The 27,316-nt window shown below is 40.6% G+C and overlaps 1 protein-coding gene and 1 long non-coding RNA gene across 15 annotated transcripts in view; one reads left to right on the plus strand and one right to left on the minus strand.

The window, feature by feature from the left end:
• Positions 1-1,395: 1,395 nt before the first annotated feature.
• Positions 1,396-27,316, plus strand: part of LOC106018347 (uncharacterized) — an 83,282-nt gene continuing 57,361 nt past the window's right edge. For all 5 annotated transcript variants that reach the window (XR_011808139.1, XR_011808137.1, XR_011808138.1 and 2 more), the window contains exons 1-3: positions 1,396-1,498; positions 1,970-2,198; positions 10,886-11,046. This is a non-coding gene — a long non-coding RNA (uncharacterized lncRNA). The remainder of the gene's footprint in view (positions 1,499-1,969; positions 2,199-10,885; positions 11,047-27,316) is intronic.
• On the minus strand, positions 13,975-26,094 carry LOC106018344 (ligand-dependent nuclear receptor-interacting factor 1). 10 transcript variants are annotated; one of them, XR_011808134.1, is made up of 5 exons: positions 25,712-26,091; positions 19,917-21,133; positions 18,960-19,151; positions 17,883-18,030; positions 13,975-14,108 (listed from the first exon to the last, which is right to left on the minus strand). XR_011808134.1 is itself a non-coding variant. In XM_072035614.1 (5 exons), the coding sequence occupies exons 2-5, from the start codon at positions 20,958-20,960 to the stop codon at positions 17,285-17,287; spliced, it is 1,452 nt and encodes a 483-aa protein (XP_071891715.1). In that variant the 5' UTR covers positions 20,961-21,133; positions 25,712-26,094; the 3' UTR covers positions 17,140-17,284. The 10 variants fall into 10 exon arrangements, 6 of the variants coding, with proteins under 6 accessions (XP_071891715.1, XP_071891716.1, XP_071891717.1 ...); XR_011808135.1 differs by lacking the exon at positions 13,975-14,108 and adding an exon at positions 17,140-17,331; XR_011808132.1 differs by lacking the exon at positions 13,975-14,108 and adding an exon at positions 17,140-17,365.

Here is a 27,316-nt window from a genome sequence, read left to right on the forward strand (position 1 = left end):
CCCTGTGAGGTTTAACGAGCCGGAGTGATTGGAGAGCTCCAGCTGCTGAGCATGGGGAATTTAAGCTGTGGTGGTTTAAAGCTAACCACCCTTACCCAGGCTCAGGAGTCATGGCTCTGAGCCTGAAGTCAGACTGCATCTGCTAGCCTGTTCTGCTAAGCTTGCTGAGTGGTATGATGCCTAAGGCAAACCCAAGGGCCAGAATCAAGAATCAGGAGAAAAACTCGATACATGGAAAAATGTGGACTGCCTTAGAAGTGATTTGTGTTTCAGTGGAAATTACTCACTCCACTGTTACATGGCAAAAAGCATCCCAGCACACCATAAACTGAGATTAGCTTTTCTTCATAAGTCACTGTGCAGGTGCTGGTGAGTTAATTCCAGTGTAGCAAAACTTGGATGACAAACAGGGCATTGCTCTGGCTATAAATTCCATCCAGCATTGAATAATCCTGAACACAAGCTGATATGTAAGCAAGAGGCTGAGGGATTAAGTGCAGAAGGGACAAAACAGTTATGTGTAGACTAACCATATAAATGTGAGTGATACAACACTGGAGGGACAAGGATTTATTTATTTAAGCAGCCTAACTGAATGGGAAGAGAAACTGCAACATGATGTTCTAGGGAAAAAATGTGAGTTGGCACAAGGAAGGCTTATTTGTCGCACTGTGAAAGTCTGAAGGTTTACAGAATTATGCATAGTTATCTTAAATACGTGCTTTCATGAGGGCTGTCTATAAGTGACAACAAAATATTCAAGTCAAGAGGGGTTTGGAAAGCCCTCATATGTTAGGGCACAGCCAGCCAGTTTAACAGCTCTTACAAGTTTTCCTGAACATTTGCGTGCCCCCTCAGCAACCCTAGTTATAGACGGGGAATCTTTTGCCTCCCTTTTGCCTTCTGCAGCTCTGAACCTGACTATTTCTCCTCCTGTGACGCAGAAGCAAACCCACCCTCTACTTCTCATAAACCTAAAGTAGTTGTGTGGCAGCAACTAACTTTCTCTCCAAATTCATGAGCCTTTATGCCAAGCTAGTTGGAGTATTCTTCTGGCTTAGGAGATGCTTACTCCTGTATCTCAGATTTATGGTCCAAACTCATCTGTTAATGAGGCTCAGGTCATGAACTGAGCTCTTCTCAAAATGTTGAGATAAGTTTAAAAGTCACTAGTGGTATTACTGGGTTGATTGGCTAGTGGTTATGTGTACTTTGGGTTCTTTTCCTTTGTCTCCTGATCTTTTTAACCTTTATAGTGAACCCAGGTCAGATCTCTCTAGCTTTTTTAGTGCAGCCCCAAGGGTTAGAAATGAGCTCTGTTACATTTAAGTGACAGACACAGCTGTTTTGTATCAGAGCTTGGGATTGAAAGCTTCAAATGTCTCTTCTGTGAAAGAAACTTCAGCTAACCTCATTTCATCTGTTCTCTCTTTAGTACCTTTACCTGTTCTGAGCTGGAGTCCAGCTGATTTCTCTCCTGGTTTATTGTTGTCATAAGGTTAAAATACTGTTGTCTGTGCTGCGTGTAATGTATGGGTAACGCCCTAGAGATAGCAAAATTTAAGCAATATTTTGATGGAGTAGTTTCTTCATACTAGTTTTTGATTTCAAGGGTACCATTAAGCATGCTTTTCTTAAGTGTTATGTCCTCCACTGAAAGATTTTGAGACCTTTTTCAGCATTAACTTGTTAAATTCCCAACCATGTTAAAAGAATCAAGCAGGCTGAGTTACAGTGAGGTATCCTCCATCTTTAAGTCATTCCACATGGCAAATCCTTCTGCTTTAGCATTTTGAATTTGAGGCCTTCTCAGTGACTTTCTTCAAGAATTGCTCAACGTGAAGATTTTTAACTAGATGTAAAATAAAACAATGACATTTTAAAGAAAGCTGGCATAAACTGGCAAGCTGTTGGTTAAGGTCCCTTGCAAATACCTCTCTAATTTTCTGTTTCCTGCGTTCTCCTGCAGGGGCTGATTTCAAAGCCTAGGATGATGCTACCAAGGCAAACACATCATTGGATCCTTCTTTCCTACTACATGCCCTCTCCTTTTCACTGCTGAGAAGGAATGAATTATGTTTTCCTTGTACAGAAGAAACAGAAGTGATGCTCTTGCTAACCAATTTTCTTGGTCCTCCCTCTCTGAAAAACCGAAGAAGTGCTCTTCCGCATGGACAAGACCCTGGTTTTCCTTTGAGGTAAGGCACATAATTTAATGGATTTCCCTTTGTAAGAGATCATCATAACCTTCTGTAGTCACTGCTGCTTTGTAGCTTGCAATAAAGGAGCGCACTGAATAGCACTGTTTGGGGGTTCTTGATAACAAGGCCCTTCTGTGGGCCAGGGCCTGGTTAATGAGTGCTGTTGCTGAAGCATGGGCTTTTGTTGGAGGTTGTGCGTATTTGCTTCTCACAAGGGACTGCTGGTACTTCACATGCGTAACAGCAACAGTTGATGGAAAAATGTGATAAAAGGGGAAACGCTCCACATTTTGCCCCGATTAGAATTTACTGAGCGTCTGTTTGAATTAATCTGATTTTTTGGATGTCTTTTGTAGGCTGGAATTCTGGGAACATGATTTCCCTCTTCTGGTGTCTTCTGTTTGACTTGGGAGCACGTTTGCATTCTGTCGTGCTGGTTTTAGCAGTGCTACTGCTATGATTACAGATCTCGGCGCTTGTGCCTTGGTGAGAGAGAAGAGTGTGCCATGTTCTGCAACAGTGGATTTCAAAGTAGTGCTTTGTCCATATAAGATGATAATCTTGTTTGAAGATATTTTCCTTGCATACAGTGTTTTAAAGCATTTTCACCAGCATGGCTGAGTTGTTTCTAGACGGGATGTCAGTGGCTTTGCATCCAGCCTGTGCCTGGCCTCCCTGCTGAGACTGCCAAGAATGTGTCAGATGGTGCCAAAAGTAGCTATTGGGGTTTGGTTTGTGGATGCTGGAAACTGGTTACTATTTTAACCTTCAGAAAGGGTGTTATAGCTGACAGAGAGCAGAGGATTTTAAAAATATCTTTAACATGTCCCTGTGAAGCTGGCAGCTTTCTTGTTGCTCGTCTGGAATGCCTGAAATGAAGGTCAAGAGAGCCCAGCTTTTGGGGTGGCAGAGAGCATGCCTCACTGTGAGAGCAGTTCACAGCGTCTCTAAGAGTGGCCACAACCTTTGGATACCTCCCTTTTCAGGTGTGTGTTAACAAGGTCAGATCCCTACTAAGAAAGTGCTCTGCACTTAACAAAAATCTGGACTCTGTAAAATGGCCACACAAGGTACTCAGAAATTGTGGATCTCTGGATTTGAAACATCTAAGGTTGAGGTCCAAGCCCCAAAACTATAGGGGGGAGGGGAGGAAAACAAACAAACAAACAAAAACTTTAAAGGAAAGAATGAGTTCCTGCTTTACAAATTCAACCCTGTCACTTTGTCCTAGATGTCCTTTTTAAGGAAATCTTGTAAAAATTAAGAGAAACACACAAAATACTGGTTGGAACAGAGAGGGAAGTCACTTTACAATTTGAGAAATGGGACCCCTAGGTTACTATTCCCAGTCTCTCTACTGGACTGTGTAGTCTTAAACAAGTCCTGGAAGTGTGGCCAAGCCCCTGGGCTGCATCATCTACTTAGCTGCGCAACAGATGTGTTGTGGAGCTCAGCTAATGTGCATGTGCCACGAACAAAATTCAACAGAAATGCCAAGAATTTATTGAATGTGAAAATGCTGACAGTGGTTTGGACTGATAGGGGATTGCTGAGAATCACAGCACAAATGTATGTGTTAGCAGATATTCAGACCTGTCTATGTGAGGAATTTAACTGAAGATGACTAAACCCAGAGCCCAGTCTTCCCAGGGTCTGCGTACAGTCAGTGGTTGGAGAGCAAAGCTCTCGCAGAGGATCCATGCAGTGTATGTGCTCTGAACTGTCTTCTGCAGGAGTCCTTCCCCTTCCACTGGCCCCGCTGAGCATTTGATTACCTGCAGCAGGTACTGTGAATGCTCCAAAGAGCTCAGCCTCTTAGGAGCGGGCTTGAATTCTGTCCTCATCACTTTCAACAGAATTTTCTTTGCTTAGTAACATGCAGGCTTGCTCATTTCCCTAGTGCTATGATATGAAACTGTCAAAATAGCTTATACCAATGTCACCCAGCCTGTTTATGTTGCATCTTTGAACTGAGTATTTTTTAAAACTCAGTTATACAGAGTGTGCCTGTAGCTTAGACAAAAAAGACAGTCTTGTACCACTTTCTGTCTATGGGAAATGGACTTGAAATGAAGCACTGAGGAATAGTATGTGTAAGATATAAGCAGGATGGGGGGTGCTTAACAGAGGGCAGACTTCTGAACCCCAAAGTGCAAAACAGTTGGTTGCTCAATCTGTAGGCTTTAGTTTGTGTGACTAACACACAGGTAGTAGATAAGCCAGTTCTTCCCGACCTCTGCAGTAGTGTGGCTGCAGTGGGCAAACTTTACAAAGGGATGAATTGTTCTTAAACCCCAACTGGAATATGCTGCACACAGGGGGCTGTTAACTATGTAAAACACATGCCAGTGTCTAGCCTTTTGTCATCTTGAGCAGACCTAGCTGCTTTGGAAAGCAGAAAGCTTTCATCAGCTATTTGCTTTCAGGTTGCCTATCCTCTTTCAAACAGTTTCTTGAAGAGCACCACAGTGCTCATTTCACACTGTAGGAGACAAGAACTGAAGGCAGGGCTAGGTCTACAGGTGCTGCTGCCAGTGACTGTAGCCATACAGAGGATGCCAGTGAGAGCATGGTCTTTGCCCAGATGCCCCTGTGGTTGTAAGGTGAGACTCCCAGCATCATCCTGCTCAGGAAATCAAGAGGATTTTTCCATGTTTTAAATGATAGCTGAAGTAAAGCAGATCTGAGAACTGGTGAAAATCCCACCCAAATATACACGCAGATAAACGTGATAGATGGCAACTGTGCTGTATTGAATGGCTCTTGCTGGTAACCTACATAATTCTCATATGACGCATGGCGTTGGCACGAGGGCTGCTCACAACTAGGTTCCTGATATGGATCTTGCTTATTGTCAATAACTTTAATCAGTTTGTCTTTGATGAAGGCTACTGGAACAAATATATAGGATAGTGCCACTTTGGTTTCTACTGCGCAGTTGCCTCTGAGCAGCATGATTTTTGATAAAGAGAGCAAGTATCAAGTGTAAATTTTCCTCTGTTTTAAAGAATATTTCTCAAATGTAAGGTTGAACCGCACTTAGAAAGTAGTGGTCCTATACAAGAGACAAGCTTATCCTAAATTGCAAAAGGGGACCAGTGGAATTTCCTGTTAGTGGTTGTGGACAAAGTTAACATTACAACCACAGAGCCTTCTTGTGAATGTAAATCCTCTCCCCTGATGTGCACACCTGGCTCTTTACACCATTGTGATGGATGCTTTGTGCTGCTACCCAGAAGACTCGCAGTTCACTAGCCAGAGTTGTGTTCACGTTCATCTTTAAAACTGACTCTTCTTGCAGGCTGTGATTTTTTCCTTCAAACCAAACAGCTCCGAGGAGGCTGTGATCAACCTCTAGAAGGACACATTGAATGATTAGAAAGAAAAGCCAGAGTTTTCTCCTTATTCTTCTGGTTCCATATACCCTTACGCATTTCATCAGGTGCTTTTCTAAATTATAACATTCACTCCTGCAAATACCTTTACCTTTTCCTCTGCTTCTTCGTGTACTGCTTTACTTATATTTGTGTGAGCAGTATCACGCTGTGTTGAATATTAAATTACTGAAATACATATAGAAGTGTATTTACATATTTCACTAAGAGCTCATTGGGAAACTAAGTTAGCTTTATAACAGCTGAGGCATTTGTTTGTACGATCGTTTTAGTGCAGACAAATGAGTCAGACTTGTTCCTTGTGTAGCATTAGTTCCATGCAACTGTTAACTGCTACAGCTGAAAAGAAATGTTTATTAACATAAGAACTTTTCTTGCCTTTGAAATTTCAGTGTCCTCAGTGAACTGAGTTTTAAAAAAATCCTGTTCATGTAATTTCTTTAATGTAAGATGAGATGCAATATCATATCAGATACTGCAGTGTGTGTAAGTGTACTCACAAATATACATATATTTATGTTAGTATATACTTATATGTAGAGGCATATATATATGTTATTCTTTTTCTCTGAAGGTTTGTAGTCATATATGCACTGTGGATTAAATAAGTTGCTATGGATGTAAATGATACAAAATGATTAAGTAGCCCAGCTGTCTGTGGTCAAATACAGCATTTCACCAAATGCTTCTCCAAAATAAAAACTCTTCCAAGGAGTAATTTATAATTTAGACCTGTAAAAAGGTTTCCTGGATAGTATTTGTTTCCCATGTGTAATGTGGTTTGCAATCTACTTTCGGATCCAGCTCTCTGCATTTGTCTCTGAAATGGGTTTGGTGATGGATGGTGGCAAGCTGCCTAAAGATGACTAGATATTTTGCCTCTCTAACATATGTCTCCGGAGTGGTGAGTTAGTGTCTAGCATCATGTTAATGTCACAAAGTAAAGGAAATGGGGTGAGAGTCACTAATGAAAAATGACTTGAGCCGGACTCATAGAAGAACTAGTGAGCCAGCTACCAGGTCTGGATCCTCTTCTTCCATAAAGCCTTAAATCTCTTCTCTGAGAAGGTCTTGATCAAGCAGAACAGCTTTTGAGATTTTTTTCCTGAATAGGAACATAATCAAAACTTGTTGAAAGCTTAAATGAAAACAGGCGTGGGTTGGGAAAATCAAATGGCAGGGTGGGTCTAGGTGAGGCAGGGTGTCAGAGCAGTGGTGGGGCTTTGGTCTGGGATGTAGAAGGTCCTGGAGCCAACCTCAACATGGCTGAATGAAAGCAGGTGGCTTTCATCCTTTATTATTTTTGGTGACCTGACCTGAGCTTCAGTGCCCTGTGCATAGCTAAGTCCCACTCATTAGGATACAGATAGGTAAAACCTCTCCTCTATCATGCCAGCACAGCCTCCAGTGCAATACATTTTGGTGACTACTGGTGAAAATATTCTTGCTATTAAACCCTGTGAAACAGGCACCTTGCCACTTTTGTGTGGCTCATTTTTTTTTTTTTTTTTTTTTTTTTTTTTTTTTTCCTCTCTCTCTCCAGACCTGAAATTTCATCTAACAAGCCTGGGCTGCCCCCAGCCCACTGTCTGTCAGCTGCCTAGAGCGTGCTGGCACCATGCAGCAATGATTACCATAAAATACTTCTACTAATAGAGCATTACTCCAGGAAGGGTTTGCCTTGTGTCAAGGCTCAGAAATAGAACTTTGGGTGCCTTCAGAGCATCTTTCTCTCTTGGTGGGATTTTCAGCCTAACTTTGGGAAGGAGTTGCCAAATTCTGTGTTTGTACTTTGTGCAGGGATTAGCAAAATACTACTTTTTTTTTTTTCTCATTTGGAATATATTTGATATCTTGAAATCCAGAGAGCAAAGAAGTAGATACTATCACATACTATGCTTAGAACTGGGGACATCCTATGAATATCCTGTATAGAAAACTGATTTTGATAAGGCTATTTCTCCATTAAAAAACAGAATTGCACACGGTGACTTGTACTTTTAATTCACGAACTAGGATAGTTTTTGTCAGATTGTTTTCATTAATTAACAGATTCAAGGAGACTGAAATCTGTTCAGATGCCCGGTAAAGATGTAAGAGCCAAATTCACCAAGTGACAGGCTTACAGTGTGGTGCTTTTCATGTTTTCACCTGATGTTTCAATTACATCCCTGTAGGTCAGAGCATTTTTCACCCTGATATGAGAACCAACGTGCAAACTGCAAACCCTGGCAGTGCTGTTGGCTGCCTGGGGCCAGCTCCAAGCAGGCTCATGTCTCTCTCCCCCTTCTCCTGCTGAAGTGTTTCTGCTGGCAGCAGCCACAGCATTCGTGCAGCTAGGCTGGAGGCTCAGTCCATTGCCCATACTCTGTGTACAGTGGTGGCCAGCATGCCTGCCATCTGAAGTGCAGGGGTTTCCTGAGCTTGGGACAGATCCACTTCCTTCCCTGAATCTGTTCAGTAGCCTTTTGAATTAACGTTGATATCAACCTAAGCATCTGCAACAACATGCTGGCAAGGATTTCTACAGCTTAGCTACACATGGCATGAGGAACCACCTCCATTTGTTTATTCTGAACCTTCTGGCTGTTGGTAGTTTCATGATGATCCTCCATTCCTCCTCTGAGGAATGATCCTCAGTGGTGATCCTTCAGTCCTCCACTGAAGGAAAGAACAGTCATCCTCTCACCATCCAGTCTGACATAGCATTCACCTTTATAAATGCTTCTGCAATGTGGAAACAAAACACTGATTCTAGCTTTAGGCAATGCAAATTAAAACTGATATTACCTATCTCAGATGAGCCAATTAAGCAGCAAGAAGTAGGCTGGCTGCCTTTTCACAGCATACCCTGATATTCTGCAGCTTTCAGATAAGACACTTGATTTAGGTGTCAGGTGTGGTCTCTGTTTTCTAAATTGAGTGGGGAAAAAAAAATTATATCTACTCTTTGACTGGACTTCAGGGTTGTGGGTTTTTTTTTTTTTTTCTTATAAAAAAGGAGGTGGGTGGTGTGGATGTGTCCATAACATTAGCAGCTCTGACTCAGACGCACAAGAAGCGCAGAAGGAGAAGGTGTAGTTTTTCATATGAACTGTTTTCTCGCTATAACCACACTGTGACAGACTGGAATGAAAACTCCAAAAACTTCAGTCAGCCTCTGGCTCTGTGCAGAAAGTCTTGCACTGTCGAACCTCCAGGGAACATTTGATTGTTTGGCTCAAAGGCAGAAGACCATGTAGAGACTGGGAGTTTATTCACTGTGGTCACTGCACCTCCAAAAAGATAGGAAAAAATGCAAATGTGCTCCAGCCTGATCTGGGCTCCAAGCATGCAACAAGTCATATTTTTTTTTTTTTACTTTAGCTGACAGTAGAAATTAGGGCTGTAAAAGGTCTGCCTAGCAGAGGATTATATGAAACTGAGACATAGCTCCAAGCAATTTTTGCTCAATAAGCACGTCAGCTGCAAGTTGAAACAATCCATAATGAGTGTGCTGCAGCCTAATGTTCAGATGGTTTCTTTAGGATAACTGCTCAATGGGTTGGTTGTCCCTTTGCAGAGCATGCTGGAAGGTTCAGCTAGCAATGTAAGCGTCTTCCTGCACCATTTCTGAGCACCTCCAGCAAGGTAATGAAATCCTTTGACCTTCCCTGGCTTCATTTCTGTTTTAAAGGGAAGTCAGCAATCTACAGGACTTGATTCTTTTGCTGAGAATATTATCCTTCAACAATATTCAAGAATATTCTTAGGATAGTATTCTTATTCTTATATATTGGTAGTTGGACTGCTAATTAAACATAAAGTCTTTTGCAGCTCCAAAAATAATATAGCTGATTATCCATTGTCAGAGAATTATATAATTTGATAATGGTTTTAATGGGAGGTTTATTTGTATTTTCTTCTTGCTTGTGGTAGCTGAGCGCTGGAGAGCCCTCTTGTGCTGGGTGCTGTACACACCCTGTTCAAAAGGAGGATCCTTGCCATGAGTCCCCAGCCTGAGCAGGGGAATCCTGGGCAAGGATTTGGGTGTGTAAGGGTGCAAAAGAGATGTCTTTGGGCAGTATGAGGGAGGAGTGCAGCCAGCCAAAGCTCAGCACTGCACCTGAAGAGAGGCTAGAAAGAGGTTCTTGATACTCATTTATGCTCGGGGAGTTTCTGTAAACTGAAAGCACAGCTTCATTCCCATTTTTGTCGGTGTGATTCACTGCACGACTTGTGGTCTGGTATCCATTGTCTTTCTGTTTCCTGGTGTGAAAGCTGCTACCTTAGGCAGAGCTTCCAGACAAAGAGATTAAAGTTTGCTGACGTGACAAATCTTATTTGGCAGATTCCAGGATTTAGAGACTGAAATTTCTTGCACTTGGTGAACTTCTGCAGCATATCCAAAGCGGAGTCCTGAGGTCACCCCATCTCCCACAGACATCTGCCCACAGCAGTCCCTGGGAGACTGGCCACCAAGCCAGGCAGTCTGGGAGCCCCCAGCCCTCAGTGACACTGACACCTGGCTTTGCTGCTGGTATTTGGGCAGAGGCAGCTCAGTGGGCAGCTTCCTGCTGAGTGGAGGGTTAGGAAGAAAAAAAGACTTCATCTAATTCAAACTGAAACTCAATTTTGAAAAAAAGGTGGATGATTCCTGTTAGCAGAAACCCTCTTTCCTGGTTGTCCTCCATTCTAACTTTGACCTTCTCATCTAAATAAAGGATGTCTGTGCTTCGTGACTTCTGGTAGTTTCAGTACACAAGGAAGGTATGTAAAGACAGTGAATTATAATGGTTAATGTTAATGGGAAGTGAGAAGGGAATTATTTGCATTCAAGCTATTAATATGTCTCCTAACACTGTTTCTCTCTTGATCAGTGGGAAAGTCAGACTAGATTTTAATAGGTGATGTTATATAGTTCCAGAAACAAATGATCTGACTACTGTGGTTGGAAGGGAATTTACACTAACAAAGCCTAGATAACGTTTTAGGCCAATAAAATTTATGTGGCGGTGGCATAGATTTATACAACATGTGGGCCAGAAGGAAAAGTTAGATATTATAGTGTAACGTAAGCCATCAATTTTCACTTGATTTCTTCTTGTCTTTAGCCCCGTTTTATTGTGACAGCAAATTCTATCGTATTATCAGGTAGCTCCTTGGATCTGTCTTCTTCCGTTTTTATCCCATTAGTACAAATTTGAGAACAAAAATTGATAAATTGGTATCAATAATACATGTATTAGTTATGAAGTTTTTAACTGCCTGGATGCTTCTAATTTTCACTCTGTGTTTTTGTACCTAAAGTCTTAGAATCACCATATAGGAAAATTCAGAGGAGACTTGTTCCCCCAGTACCCACCCCGCACTGTGCAGAAGACCCCAGATGGAGTTGTATCATTCTTTCTAGCTTGGTTTCTACCATGGCCAACAGCTTGCTGTGCCAGCACTCCCGATCCCCAGCTCAGGTAAGGGTGCTGCTGCTTTGTATGTGGCTTTGTGGTGTGATGTAGGAGGGGTGAGTGAGCCTTCTGGTGGAATTAGGATTCCTTATATCACCAGTCTTACCACAAGGGAGAGCAAGGCTTTAAAGTGAACTCTCTTTGGGCTATGAGTCAAGAAATCTTCCTCAGAATATCTATCTCCATCAGAAACTGTCTTCTCCATCCCCCTTTCAATGCACACAAGCCCATGACCAAAACTGTGGTCTTAAGATGTTCCTTGGCTCTTTCAAGATGCTCAGCAGCTCAGATAGCAGATCTTAATTCTCCTTGATGTCACATTAGCAGTTCTCAGAGCAGGAGAATCTTGGAAAATGGTAAGGATGGTAGCACCTGTGGGAGAGGACAGAGGGTTTCCACGCAGCAAGGCTGGAGCAGCGGCAGGAGGAGCTGCGGGAGGAGGAAGCAACTTGGCCCCAAACCAGAAGGGGAACTTCAGAAGCTGTGATGACTGCTATACCCAGGTCAGGCTGTGATGAAAAAGTGGGGCAGTTAGCTCCAGGTAGTGTTGGCAGACATTGTGCTTGCTAGTTGGATCAAGTTTTCCATGTTTTAAACCCCAGAGAGCACTTTGGATCTGTAGGACAAAAGGCATCTTGCTGGCTGTATTGAATCCTCCCCATTACCAACATATTTCTATTCCACCATTCCTGATATTGTAAGCTTTTGACAGCGTTATCCCTTCAAATACTATTCCTGTTTACGTTCTCACAAATTATTGGCCATTTTGTCCTCATCAAGTAATACAATTGAGATGTCTCAGCACTTCTGCTGATCCATGGCATGCTGTTGTGCTGGAGGCAGGCTGTAGAGAAGCGAGCTGTCATGGCACAAAGCAGCAAAATGTGAGCAAGTTGGCACTCAGAAGTGGTCAACATCAGCAGCAATAACTGGGCGCCTAATCAGAGGTGACTGTCTATGTGGAAGAACTTACTTCATGTCTCATTTGGAACTATTGGTAACTCTCTGGATGTGGAGGTCTTGGGAGTGATTCACATGCTTTTAGCCTTGGGGTTACTTGTGACTGCATTCACAAACACAAGCCAATAAATTGAATCAGATATATGAGATTTTACTGTGGTATATTACAAATTAACACCGACTTGATTTAAGAAAATCCCAGAGTTAATCTTGAGTTTCTGCAGTGTAAATGCTTCATTTATTATGTACTTTCTGGGAAACATAAGTTGTTAACCTACAATTTTAGAAAGCTTCCTTTAACTTTTTTTTTCTATCCTATTAGTTTCCTTTCAGAAGCAAAGGCTCTGTATTATCAGTATACTTGGCAAAATGATTCCCTTGGTTCTTGCCTGTTCAAAGATAGCAAATTGCTATCCTTATTTTTGCTTCTCTCTCTTGTAATTCCATCTTTTATTTATAAAGCCTTCCACTGTTGTATATAACATCTTATTGGAAAGCCAACGAGACATAGTGTAGCAGAAAAGACTCTCTAACTGGAAGCCTCTGAGAGGCAGAAGAGAGTACAGAAGGGTGAGTGTTGGTCTTTGTCGAACGGAAGCAAAGAAATCCCTGGTGGTGGTCCCTCTGCCACTGCTCTGCCTTATGTGAAAGGTCAAATACTGAACATAGCACACATACTACATGAGAAGTCAGTGATCTCATGACCTTCCTCTGTCATGTATATGATTTTTTTCCATGCTATTTTTTTTCCATATTACTCATAAAGCTCCGAACACTCTTCTTGCCCCAAACTGGAAAACTCCAAGCACTTTTTCTTTACTACAAATTATTTCAAAGTTGTGGTGTCAGGATAATTTGCATAACACTTCAGGCTTCTCCAAAAGAATAAAATAAAATAAAAAAAGCACTTCAAGTCTTAAAACACTTTTTTTTTTCTTAATTATTTTTTTTTTTTGTCAGTATTTTCAGCTTTACCATCATGTGAGTGAAAATTAAGGACTTGTTTCCCCAGGATGCTTGCTGGACCTCCCAAGAAAGCTACATGACTGCATCTGCTACCAGCTCCTATGTATTCTAAAACTACACCTAAGCCTACAGAATTTGAAGAAACATATTACCAGTAGCTATAATTAATGATCACACTTAATACCAAAAATCAGGCGAACAATGTAGGCATTGCTTTTGTGTTGCATTATAATTTCTGGATCTTCATTTGTATGTGCCATTTATGATGCATTGTAATCCCCACTCCACCATCTCTACCTTTCACAGTCTTCCAATATCTATCACTCTGTCTGTAAATAAGCTAATTACCATGCTTTTCTTGCACGAGCAACCCCTTCACTGTACGTAAACCAACTATTTTCTTTTTTAATCTTGGATTGTCTAGGTAACACATACCTAATTATATGCTTAGAAATTGTTCTCACTTTGCATTTAATGCCAAAATACGGTTCTTGTCTATTTTCCTGAATATTCTAATCACTCTGTCCCCTTTAGAAAGGGGTACTTGCATGTCAAACGTGCTTCAGAAAGACTCAAAAAAAACAACAAAAAAAAAGTGGGTTAATCCATTATTACAACCTCTACATAAAATAATTTTTTATGAAAGGAACACAAAACAGAAAGAAAGAAGGAGCAGTTTAGAGGAGGTAAAGCATCTTTTTATTACTTCAGTAATTAACTACAAAGAACATAAAGTCAACAGAAAATGACAAAATGTAACAAATTGAATATAATCTTCAAAGAAATGGCAGATTGATTTCTGGGACAAGTTTTGATATTATGTTGAGACACTAAAAGCAGATCATTCTCAGAGATCTCGGAAGGAGCAGGAGTTGTTGGTTTAAAATCCAGCTGACAAAATGTAAATTTAATGGTACATACTGAACAAGAGATGATAGATCTAAAATAAATACTGATTTGTTATTGATAACTAACTTTGCTGCAGATTAAGAACTTGAACAAAGGAGTTATTGAAATAGACTCTCGCCATCCTCAATAATGCCAAATTCTTTTTTTAGTTCACTGTCTTCTTCCCAACATGCTTCTTTCCCTCTTGTTTTAGGCAAGTCTTCTTTGGATGGGAAGGCAGCCTTGCTGAGGAACTGAAACAAGAAAGAGTAGAACTTTACTACCTGAAAGTGAGTGTTGGATAGCAGTTTCCTCCGCCCCACTTTATTTCACAGCTTGTTTCTACATTCTTCCCTACTTCGGGCATGAAGGAATCTTTCTAAATATTCTAGTTACACTGGTAACAGGTATTATCCTTGTTTATAAATCTTGAAAAGAAAACATTTTGCACAGGTGTCCTCTTTGTCAAGCCACACTTGCATGTCAAAAGTTTTTCAAGACTGGGGCTTAATCATGCTGTTGTAACCTCTATGTAAACTTAATTTTCGTGAGATGAGATTAAGACAGAAATAAGACAGACATAAAATCTTTACATTTAAAGAAGATACAAAGTCATTTTATTTCTTGAGTAATTCTAACCACAAAGAACCTAATTTCAAGAATCATCTGAATCATGAATGCTGATGGATAATTCAGAGTTATTCCTGTTTCTTCAAGCTTAAAACTAAAGATCAGGATTTCTACCTCAAAAATTGTTTGGGTAAAGTGTTTGTATCATTGATTACGGCAATAAAATGAAAAAAAAAAAAAAAGAAAAGAAAAATACTAAAAGAAGGACTATTTAGCTAAAAATTGTCAAATACAAAAACCTTTTCATTCTAGACAAAACCTTGTCATTTCTAGATAGTACACTGTTATTTGTAGCTGGTTTGGCAATTTCAGATGGGTTTGATCTAGACTCCAAACAAAATTATAAAAATGTTGGTAACTAGAAGGAAGAGTGAAAACAGAGTTAGGCCTCACTTTTTAGAAAATGTGATTATTTATGTTGTGTTGGTTTTGGCACAGTGCTGGAAACCTGATGTTTGAGGGATATTTCTGGAATTGAATAATGGGAGAGAAACGTCTAGTTTGTATGTATTATATAGCTTGTATTTGCCAGAAGTGGTGTGTTTGTGGGATAGTTATAGATGGGAACTCAGCTTCACAAAGATGAACTGGGTCTGTGGGGACCATACATGCCTGGAGCAAGGTTGCAATGAGGGCTACCCTAGACAGCAGAAAATACACGGTTGGAAGGTCAGTGGGATAAGGCTTAGACTTCACACGTTTATTTTGCACTGTACTTTAAAAAGGCATTCTTTTGTGTGTGTGAGAGCAGGAAGCCACTTCTTCATTACAAGGTATTTGCTGTCAGTAAAGATCTAAATCACCTGATGGGTAGAGGAACCTGTAGGGTGGTAAATGGTACACGGTTTTCTGCCATTCTAATAAAATATTCCCTTTTTGCCTGTTAACAGAGAAGAGCAACCCATAACCTTCAAGACCTTTTCTAAAATATACTCCTACGTTAGCTTTTCCAAATAGGACATCTTGTCAAATTTATTACGCTGTGTAAAAGAGATACTAAATAGAGTAAGAAATAAACACAAAACAATGGAGCAGTTTATACTTGCCTGATAAAGTACCCTAGCACTCTACTCAGTTGAGTTCATGGCACTTCCAATCTTATTTTGCTTTCAGGAAATGAGAATATGCCAATGAGATGCATCTACATCTGCACAGCTAGCAACTGTGTAGTGCTTGGCTTTTAGTAGACGCATTCAGAAGAGAGAGCACATCCTTTTCTTTTACTGTAGTTCCATAAGAAAACCGGAAAACATTGCAAACAGCATACCAGGTCAAGTGCAAAAGGTGTAAGTCCTAAGATGCTCGGGTCATAGGCCAACAAGCTTATATTGACATTTACAGTTAGGCTGTTTAGTAAAATTAAAGCCAGAGCTCCCAGTCATTTGAGTAGTGTTATTGGATTACTGAGTAAAAGATGCATACAGTTCTTATGAAAGGCCACATCGTGTCTTGCTGCATTTTGTCAGGTTATATCACCAGAGAAATAACCTCTTTTCAGGCTCCTCTAATGGCTACTCAGCCTGTCCGCCAGCAATGTACTGATCATTGAAGAAAAAGGCATTTGTTAAGCAGCTTTGACTGCCTTCCTGCAGGCTACCTACCCAGGAATAATACTCAAACCAGTTAATATAATGAAGTTCAGTACCATCTGAAGTAATTCAGGTAGAAATGAAGGAACTTATTCTGTGAAAGAATAGACAGCTCCCACTTTGTCACAGCAAGTGTGTGTAACAACCTTAAATTACCAGGGTTCAATGCAGCAAAAACATCAGCTTCAAGATAATGGCACAAACAGGCAGGCCAAGGGGACGTTATAAAACCAGTACCAGTAGTATATCCAGAAAGTCTGAAATGGTCTGTCTGGATTTATGCATTGTATGATACCATATGCTATTGTTGCTCTTAAGGTTTTCTGTCAGTTTGAGTTGGTGTTGGATGCAATTATGGTTCCCCCATTGTTTAAAGAGAAAAGACTGGGTCTCTTCCTCACTATGTTACGTAAGAATGCCTGTTTGAGTGTGAAAGCAAACTCTAGGACATGTCTGTCTCTAAGGACATTCAGCAGTAAGCAATCTGGGGCCATAGCTAGGTAGGAAAGAAACTCAGAATAACAGATTAGCAGTTGCCTGTTTTGCAGCCCAGGCATTCAGACAAAATGCTGCATTTTGTCAGTAGTACTCACTACGTGAGTACTATGTGAGTACTACTGTGGTAGTACTCATCAGTAGTATATATAGTGAGTACTACTGATTTAGTGTTCTTGTCAGTATTTTGTACGCAGAGAGTTGGTACTCGAATATATTTTAATTCCAGATTGAGACTGCCCAGTGAAATGGCAAGCTGAGCTCCGTCTTCTCTCTCCCTGCTGTTACTTTCCTATTGAGTGGGTCCTCAGTCTCCATACTCCCACCAAAGGAGTGAGCTACCCTGGGCTGTCCCTCTGTCCATTGACAGTACAGCCTCTTACGAAACTGCATGTAGGTCAGATTTTAATTATATGCCAATTACTTCACTGTGCCACAGGATTTGAATATTGCAGGTAAAACCCTTGAAAAATATATTGATAGGCATAGTTCTTCATAATATTGGTATTTTATTAGCTGCAGTAAAAAAAAAAAAAGTTAACTGTTAAAATGACTGCTGTTTAAAGTTGACTTTCTGAAAAAGATCACACATAACAAGCTATAATGGCATTTAATTCAACAAGTAATCTAGAGCAATCTGTGTAATAAATTCTGGTTAGTGGTCTTCTGTAGATGTCAGCAGCTCTGAGTACCGGAGGCCTGTTTCTCTGTAGGTATCACATGATGGTCCTCCCACAGCACTGGAAGCCTGTTAACTCCATCACTTTTCCACGAAGGGAAGAGAGGACACATTCAGGCTGTAATAATGAAACCACTCAGCAGAAGAGATTCTGAGAGAAGGAATGGTCAATGTGTTTTCAAGATATTATATATGAAAGTAATATATGAAAGTATATATGACAGCTGAGATAATCTTAAAAAAGAAAGAAATTAATAGAATCAGAATAGAAACACAACAAGCAATCCTCTCCAAACAACAATTTGAAGTTTTGTAGTTCAAGAGCAGAGAGAACCATTTTTCATGTCTACTGCTTTTTCTTATACTTTGCTTCTACTGCTATTTCTCATTCTTTAAGGATTTTAAAAGATTGTTTACATTTGTTCTTTCTCTTGATGCTGTCTTTACAACTGGTACATCTGCAAAGAAAGTATCCTTTCACCAACCGGAAAGTAAAGTTTTACTTTTTGGAAAATTCATTTGCATCATCTTGAATGCACAGGGTTTTTTTTAAGCGCTCTTCCCAAAATAGGATCTGGCAGATGTGTGGTGTTTTTTCGATTTACACACTGATGGCATAGATTTTTTTTTCCCACCTTTTTCTTGTTCTGTGCTGTGCTGCTTCTCTGGGTTGAATGCACTTTCTCCTTCTTCTGAGTTGAGATTACTTCCATTGCTTTAGTTATTTTAGTTCCCTTTGCCAAAACCGGTTCAGGTGACAGAGTGTGCTGCTGAACAAAAAGGCTCCAATATACATACATTGATTTTACTTCAATTGATGCTGATGACTCTTAACGTGACAGTTTTTATTAACTGAATAAAATGATCTAATCTAGGCAAATCTGGACAGCATAACTTAGTTTGGGTTTTTAAGATAAATTCCAAAATTAGTGTCTTTGCTAAACATATAGGTTAACTAAATGTTAGTAAAAACAGATCTGGGCTGGGGTCCTGTGGTTTGACTAGTTCAATATTTGAGGAAAATTTAAACGCATGTATTAGTTTCTATTGTGATTACTCTCATGTGCTGTTGAAGGGGATACAACAGCATCTAATAGAGATATAGAGATTCTGATGTGCTGGTATATTTATTTAAGCTGCCATCAATTAAATGTGTGTAATTTCAGAGTATTTATGCAGAATTTATGACAGTGTTATTAAATAGTTATCAGAAATAATTTAATACGTACATATGAAAAAGACACACTTTATTAGGGCATGGTGCAACTGGAGATGTGATTAACAGATTAAGACAGCAGAGACCTCCCATTCCCTGTATGAAGAAGTTCTTTCCCGCTTGAAATCTTAACTATTATGATACAAGTTACCTTTAGCCAGATCTGCTATTGTTTCCACAGTGTTTAGTCAAAGTTTGCAGAAAATGACAGAATATAACAACAGAATGTAATCTGCAAAGACAGAGGTCCCTGACTTCCAGTAACCCTGATAAAAAATATTTGCGCTGTAAATCTTTATAAACCATGTGAGGCTCTCAAATGGAAAATGGTTTATGACAAGGGCTCAAATGTTTCGAAGAGTGTACTAATAATGTGTAATGATCACATCAAGGTGATGAATGCTTTTATATTTGTATATGGACAATTAGGTGTCCTATGTATATGGACAAAAGTGTCCTTTGACACTTTTTTCTATTTCTCTGTCCTGGTGGTTACCTTCCATTTAAATGTAGAAGCTCTGTCAGAATCCTTTGTAAGTTCACTCGTACTTATCCTTGTGAGATGGACTCTTACATCTTTAATAATACCGAATTCTTTCCTGAGTTTGTTGTCTTCTTCCTTACGTGCTTTTTTCCAATTTCTTGTTTGCAAGTCTTCTTTGGATGGGAAGTCAGCCTTGTTGAGAAACTGAAACAAGAGAGTAGAAGTTTACTAGGTGAAAGTGAGTGTTGGGTAGCAGTTTTCCTCCCGCCCGTTTCTTTCATGTCTCATTTTTACATTCTTTCCTACTTCAGTACCATGGGGTGGGACTAATTAAATTCAGGATTCAGTCAGTTCACTCATTGCCAGCCAGCCCTTTCTCTCTTCTCTTAAATTTCACTGATACTTTAAAATGTGATCCTGATGGCACTCATCACCTGTCTTTTGAAACAACACCTACTTCCTTGGGAAACACCTTGCCATTATACTACTTCCACACTTGCTATTCTCTAAATAGCAACTGGCTGTTCCCATAAATGCAGTGCTTTCACCCTGCTCTGATATTAAAAGTCGTGATGTGTCCCAAGATGGATTTTTTTTTCTAAGCACTACCTATTTATTTATTTATTTATTTATTTTTAACTGTCTCAAAGTCTCAAAAACCTGCAAACCTCACTTTGATTTACTCTACAGTGATTTGTGCCCACTGGAGTTGTGTTTGATTTCTCCAAAAAATTTAAAGCACAGTCAGGACATTTGTCTTTCACAGCATTTGTTCTGTTATAAATCTGCTGAATAATGTACTTTGATTGCATTTGACCGTATCTAAGAGGAGACTAATTTACTGTCCTTACATATACATTCAACTGATCATCACAGGGTACTTATTGCCTGTTGTCCTTTCGCACTTAGAGGACAGCACTGCTTGGGCTGAGACATGGTAGTCATCCTGTGTGAAAAGAAATGTGTTACCTTTGAAATTTCATCTTGGTGGGTAGCAAGGGTTGGAAGACATTTTATGTTCTGTTTTGCAACACACTGTCTTGACAGGAGTGTATCTGAGACTTTGGGAGTTACGTCATGGATAGCTCTGAAAGGAATGAAACAAGTTGTGGTTTTCCTAAACAACGTTTTTCGTCTTTGTATTTCTATTTCTAGTGGCAGAACTTCATGACTCTTTACGTACAGGAGGTAGACTTTCCCAGTATGAATCATCACAGCATTTTCCTTAAGGATTGGAATTTTCATTTTCTCTTCAGTAGGGCTGACAGATGAAAGTGGTAAAATATTTTTATAATCCTTATACTTGATATCATTCAATGATCTTAAAATTCCTGAAACAATGCTGTTAGATGACTTTACAATAAGAGGATATGGTCTTGCTGTCTTGCTGACTAGCTTTTCTCGTGCAAACTGTTTCACTGGGGTTATCTGGGAACTTCTCACATCTTCAGTTACTTTATCAGGACTACAACAGGGTCTTGCTAAATTTGTGCTGGTTGGTATTAAAGACTTTGGAAAATTGTCCCAAAAGGGTTTGGAAGCCTCTTCCACCTTTATTACTGGCGAAATATAAGTAACAGTTGGTATTTCTGTAGTCTCCCTTACTTCAGTGTCATCTTTAGTTCTGTCTGACATCAGTTGCTGCATCATAGGTGGGAAAGAAGAAAGTGGTACTGATAAGACTTTGGCTTCAGGTGGTATCTCTAAATCATACTTTAAAATCTCAGCTTCAGATTCTTCAGTAACCTTAGGAGGTTCACAGATTTCTGAAACCGGTGCTTTGTCCTCTCGATCAGTATGAGTTAGTAAGGGGCATCTTCTCAGAGAGAGCTCTTTAACTGAAGTTTCATTACTCTGAGTATTAAACACCTTTGAGGAGAACTTTTCTCTGTCAGCAGAAGTCATGCCAACATTTTCTAGCGTGTTGAAACTTCTGGTAGAGAAATTTTCCTCACTCTTCATTTGCTGATACTCTAGCACCAGAGCAGATGTAGTACTGGTTCCTGGCATCATAAAAGCATTATGGTTTTGAAAATGTATTCTGCGTAGACAGATGAGTTACCATGTGCAGGTGGTGGTACACATTAGCAAGGCTTCCCAAGGAAAAAAAATGCAGAAGCAGTTTCAGTAGGTCTCATGTATCTTCATTTCTTTCCTGAAGGGCTACATCTATGCAGTCTGACAAACTTAAAATAAAAGTTAATACAAATTAAAATGTGATCATATATTTCTAAATGTACAGAAATAGTGATTTTTTCTAGATGGTTGTCATATGAAATGTCATCCTAAAATAAAGCTTAAAAACAAATGTATCTGATTTAAGTATTAACTAAAGCTCATCTAGCCAGTATGATTTTTCTGCAATAATCACTCCTTGTGAGATACTTCCAATATTGAATTAAAACAGCAGTGAGTTTCTGCTGGCTTCAGTAAGAGTTAGGTTTTACCCCATAGTGCAAATTGCTGTTTGACAGGATCTGTTTTGAAACCATGTTCAGATGCTTATCAAATACATCTCAACACCTTCTAAGCACAGGTATAAGAGTAAGATTCTAAACAACTACAAGTACCTAGATGAGTCTACTGTAGAAGGAAACAAGAAATGTAAATTTGTATCATGAGGAAGGCAAAGACCCTCAGGTGGATTAAAAACAAATTAGTTTTGAATTGGCTCATTGTATTTCAGTGGTTATGTTCTCTCAGGAATAACCTACTTATCTTAGCACTACAGACTTGATTTTGTAGAAAGTAAACATAAACATTCACATTATTTGCATGTCAATCATACAAACCAGATGTTTCTTATCCTTCCCGATTATCAAAAAAGCCGTTGAATTCTTCTCTCTATGACTGAAGAGGTCCTACTACCTAACTGACTAAAAGAAATGTAATAAAGACAGTAATTTCACTCTTATGAGTTCTGTGATCCTTTTAAGGATTGCATAAATTAACCTTTCTTAGTCCTTTTAACTACTAAAAATGAATAAATTGAAAAATAAAATGAAATTCTTCTTCTAGGCTGTGCCTCCTGCATTTATGATGGATAGATCTTGATGTAATCACATAATTCCACGAGTCTAATCAGGAATGATTAGAAATAATTATATTAATTGTCAACAAATTATTTGAATAATTGATTGCACATGAGTGAGAATAGCACTACAAGTAATGAGACACTGTGGTCTTCCTACAACAAAATGTGAGTTTGTATTTCTATTTCTGGTGACAGATTTTTATGCAGATTTTTCTGCAGAAAAATCCTATAGGTTAGATAAGCTTCAGCTAATACTTAAAGATGAGTGAGCCCCTCTGTAAAAGCAGAATGTAAGTCCTATTTTTTCCTTTGTTTCCTCCTCCACCTTTTTTATTTTTTTTTCATTTCTGGATTTAGGGATTCTATCTATGTTCATAATTATGATGTGATTGAGTTATGAGAAGTCTCCTGCTCCAGAAAGTCTGATATTGGCCTCTGCATTTGCTTTCTCACTCTTTTCATTGGCCCTTAATCCTGTCCCATTAAATATTCATCTTCTGGCATGCAAACACAGCCTCAGTGATTCCTGAGTAATCAGAAATTTACTACAAACTTTCCATCAATAGGAGATCTTCCCCAATATACCTAAACAAAAACAATCAAACAAAAATCCTAAGGACATGAATTGCTGATGTGTAAACACTCTTGGAAACTGAGATGCAGCAATTCAACTGGTATCAAAAAGGAAAGAAGAAAGGCTTGTGGTTTTGACACAGAGAAATCCTGGTTAGCTGTGAAACCAGCTGAAAAGAAAAAAAGATACTGCTGCAGAAGAAAAAGACTTCTTGATTCCCAAAAGCCATGACTCTCTACTGATTGATGTAGTGATACGGCTCGTCACACTCTTAGATTTTGCTCTCTGGAGCCCTGTGTGCCATTTAAAGACTTTCTAGGTAACAATCATTGCCGAGCAAATCCCACTAAAAGCACAAAAAAGCAAAAAACGTTTACTTTATAAATCTCACCTGTCGTGTCAGTGTTGCAGGAAAGCATCTCAGCTCACAGGCTGTTGAGGAGGCTCAGAGAGGCGTGAGCTGCCCTGTTCTTGCAGGTGCCCAAAAGCTTTGTGACTATCAGCACTGATAAAGTGGTTTAGCTTTTTTTGCCAGCAGGCACAGACAAAGCACACTTTGTGCCACTACCGCTGAGCAGTGCAGGGGATATATATTTTTGCAGTGTTCATCACTATAAGAGGTGCCAAGAGCTCTTTACAGACTGCAGCTGGAAGAGCAGGGGATGTAATCAAGATCTCTGACGAATCTCCACTGTACTGAAGGTATGACGTGTGGACTGTGGGCTAAGTATGGCTCACCAGAGCAATTATTTTGACCTATAACCTTCTCCTGGTGTGTTCATTCCAATGAACCATGCAGGAGCAAGAGGCATGTCAAGTAAAAATGTTTGGTAACAGCAGCACAGTCCCAGACACCATCTTTCCAGGGAAATTCAGGAGAACTCGAAGGTATGTGTGTATATACACAGTATGCACTCAACAACAAGTAAGCCTGCTAGTCATAGGAATGTCTGATCTAAGCATGTCTGTATGCACCAATTTTTAAGTCATCTTGGGCATGGCAATCTCCTTTGCCCTTGGAAGACACTGTATCTTTTGTTTGGCCAGAAAATGCGGGCATTGATTCACGCTGCTGTCCCTCAGAATTAAAAAACAAAAGCACAGGTACTTGACTATGATGAATCTAAAACCAGACCAATCTAGCAATCTCACACATGACTGAGGACTGTGTTAATACAAGCATTATGCAAATTTATAATGTCTTCACTCCTAACCCCCTGCTATGCACAGCAATCAGTTGACTCTCCTTATCTATCAGTACTGGAAAACTCAGTACTGGAGTCTCAGTTCCAGCATTTTATTGACTTTAAACAGTAGCAAATCACACTGATGAAAAATGTATTGTACCTTACAGTTTTGTCAGTGTACACCTTATTGTACAACAGCGACCACAGTTGTATAATTTTGTTATTCCTTTAGTTCAAGAGATGACCATTTGCATTGACGAACCCTAGATCCTCAATGCCTTTTAAAAAAGAATGACTGTATTCACATACCTTAAAATGTCCTTCTTTACATGCACAAAAAATATGTAAACAAAAATTTCCTTTCTTTCATCATCTTTAAACCAACTAACAGCAAAGCAGAGCCTCAGACTTTGGAAACAAGCAGCACAGATTCCCTTATTACCTCTAGCTTATGTATACAAATCTTTTCTGTCTGAAATGATCTTACACTGTAAATTTTATGGCTGTAATTCACCACTGCCCTGGCTTCATCAGAGATGAAGACAGCAAGAGTCTTAAGAGTTTATAAGCTTACAAAAATATTAAAACCCTCAAATATTTTGTCCTTATTTTTGATTAAAATGTTCACATGAATATTGCAACTATGAATTTATGAAAATGCTTGTGTTCTAATTGGATTTTCATTTGCAAAGCTTTGGCTTGGCATCTTGGTTTAGTTATAAAGTCTGATGAAAGTTTCTTATCAGAGTTCAGGGAGGATTCCAAGGCTATCCCTGAGAAAATGTGGATTTCCTGAAATACAGGCATGACTGCTGCTGCCATGGCATGGCCTATTTTTGCCTGGACTCAGTCTAAAGTCTATATATTAGCATATACAGGTACGATGCAGATTGCTAGATCTACAACTTGGTTTAACACACATAATTCCTTCCCTTTCTCAACAGCTGACCCACACTTAGGCTATCAAAAGTGCTGTAATGTTCAGGGAGAGAGCAGTTTCAGGAGTTACTAAAATGGAAAAATGTTTTGGTGTAAGGCCACTGTTTTAACAGTTCTCTAACAGTTTCTCACATTATGGGCAAACTGTTTAGGTGGAGTACTGTTTTCTGAGAAAGAAGTGTTAGCTTTCAGGTTAGCAGCCTATAAAGGGAGCACATTTTGCTGCTAGCAATCCCTCTGCCAGGAACTGAGCTTTAATGATGTATGTAAATCATAATGGAAAACATCCAGTGAGTGAAAGCCTAAACTGGCCTTCTGCCCTACCTCAGAAGGCTGTGAGGACGCTTTCATGGTTAATGTGTCTCCCACAACCCTGCTGCCCAACTGTTTACCCTCTTGCAGCTGGGGTTCCCCTTGCTGGCTCTTTAAGCAAGGCTACAACTCTGGCACACAAAGTTGTATTAAGCTTTACGGCAGGAGCACGTATGGGGTGAAAACGTCAAATATGATTTACTTGCAGCTCAGCGGTGCTTGTGAGTGTTTACAAGAGGTAAATAATCACCTCATCAAACACAGCACCCTGCCGCAGTTCACTGCCTTGCACCAGTCCTGGCACAGAGGGCTAATATCACACTATGGGGGCCAGGGGCCCTTCTAGCACAGTTCCTGACTGTAGCCAGAAGTGGATGCTTTGCCAGAACTAACGAGCAGGGTGTGCGCATGGTGATCCTTCCTTCAATCTCCCTCCCCTCCAACAGATGGAGGCGCTGGGCCTTCCTGAGCCACCGGCAACTTCTCTGTGGATTTGCTCCTAGCACCATGCCCAGCTGCCCAATGCCTCCCACATCCATGGCAGCTTCTGCCTCACCTCAGTGCCCAGCTGGGTCCCGTGCAGCCATGAAACTTCCTCAAGCCCACAGTTTTGAGGACAAACTCTGAACTCGTGGGACAAACTCTAGCCCTCCCAGTCAAACTGCAGTGGGCCAGGCCGGAGATGATGTGAGGGTGTGAGGGTGTGTGGTGCGGTTACCTTTACAGGAGCAGCGCAATGCCAGAGGAGTAACAGCCAACTGCTGTGGAAACTGCTGCCTGTGGAGAACCTTCCAGAGCACCGGTGCTGGAGACCAACTGCTGCTGGGAGCCATGGAGTCTTAATGGCCCCTCCTACACCAGGAGCTCTCAACCTCAACTGCTGCTGCTGGTGGGATCCAGGGCACTGGGCAGAGAGGTGCAGGCACCACCCACCCCCCGGCCCGGCCGCAGGACATTGGCCCTTGGCGCTGTGCCTGCCCCACCAGCCCAGCTGGCCCTCCTCCTGTGCCCACCTTCTCTCCTTGCTGCACCACAGTGTGTGCTGTGTGATCTGTGGGGCCTCACAAATATTTGTGACCGCAGCACCCTGGTACCAGGCTGCATTTGGCCTCCACAGAGCCACAGCACAGGGGGCCCAGTGCATGGGGCATTCCCTAGGGCTCACTGGCCTTGCACACCACAACCCTATCCTGCCTGTGTGAGGGTGTCTCCCCTGGCCTCAAATTAACCTCACAGTAATAAGTAGACCATAACCCTGAACCTTGATCCAACAGCTTCGTGTGCCTGACAACAGTGGGACATGGCACATCACCTGTGGGCGATACGCTGCAGCGTGAATCTGGATGAGAGACAGAGCTAGATTTCTGATTGACTTAATGTCTGCAACCCATGTAAGTCTGGAGCAGAAGTCCTGTGAAGAGCAGCTGAGGAAACTGGGGTTGTTTAGTCTGGAGAAGAGGAGGATCGGGGAGACCGTATTACGCTCTACAACTGCCTGAAAGGAAGGTGTGGGGAACTGGGAGTCGGCCTCTTCTCACAGGTAACTAGTGACAGCACTAGAGGGAACAGCCTCAAGTTGCGCCAGGGGAGGTTCAGGTTGGAAATTTCTTTTTCGTGGAGAAATTTATTCTCAGAAAGAGTAGTCAGGCATTGGAATGTGTTGCCCAAGGAGGTGGTGAAGTCACCGTCTCTGAGGGTGTTTAAGAAAAGGTTGGAATTGGTGCTAAGGGACGTGTTTTAGTGGGTGACATTGGTGGTGGCCACTTTACTGTTCTTGTCCAGTTAGCAGCTCCTCTTAGAAGTCTCTGCTCAGAGCAGAGTCAGACATTCTATTTTGCACTAATCAGTGAAATAAAGCTAGAGAGATACCAAATAGAGATATAAAATGTCTGGTGAAGATAACCACATGATGCTCCATCTTGGAAACTCTGTCCACCTTTACTGAATTTCTCCAGCAGTCATTATGTTAAATTCAACCCGATACATGAATTTCCTGGGATGGTTCACTGTCAGCCACAAGCTGATGAGGATTTTCACATTTAGTCAGAGGACACATTTCAGGAGTGTCATCTGAGATGAACACCATCTGCCTCTGGCTGCCTGTAGCTGTAAGTCTGTAAGTAGCTGTCATTCGGTATTTGCCCTGTGTTAGTGTTTACGGATGCCTCAGAAATCAATGCCACTTCCTTCCAGTCAGGTAATAAAAAAGATAGTCCTTGTCCCAGTAAGTTTATGAAGCAGAAACTTCAGAGAGAGAATAAGGACCTTTTCCCCTGTTCCTGATGACCTACAGAATTTTTCTGAAATTATGCCCTGTTGTGAT

This window comes from Anas platyrhynchos, chromosome 3, assembly GCF_047663525.1.
Source record: "Anas platyrhynchos isolate ZD024472 breed Pekin duck chromosome 3, IASCAAS_PekinDuck_T2T, whole genome shotgun sequence".
NCBI lineage: Eukaryota > Metazoa > Chordata > Aves > Anseriformes > Anatidae > Anas > Anas platyrhynchos.

Bases quoted from the DNA above. Each gene is read 5' to 3' on its own strand.
- LOC106018344 (XM_072035612.1), bottom strand. From the start codon at position 20,960: ATGATGCCAGGAACCAGTACTACATCTGCTCTGGTGCTAGAGTATCAG. The intron at 19,152-19,916 runs GTAACACATTTC...CTCTTGTTTCAG, and splicing joins ACCAAGATGAAATTTCAAAG to TTTCTCAACAAGGCTGACTT. The intron at 18,018-18,959 runs GTAACCACCAGG...CTTTTTGTTCAG, and splicing joins CTTCTACATTTAAATGGAAG to CAGCACACTCTGTCACCTGA.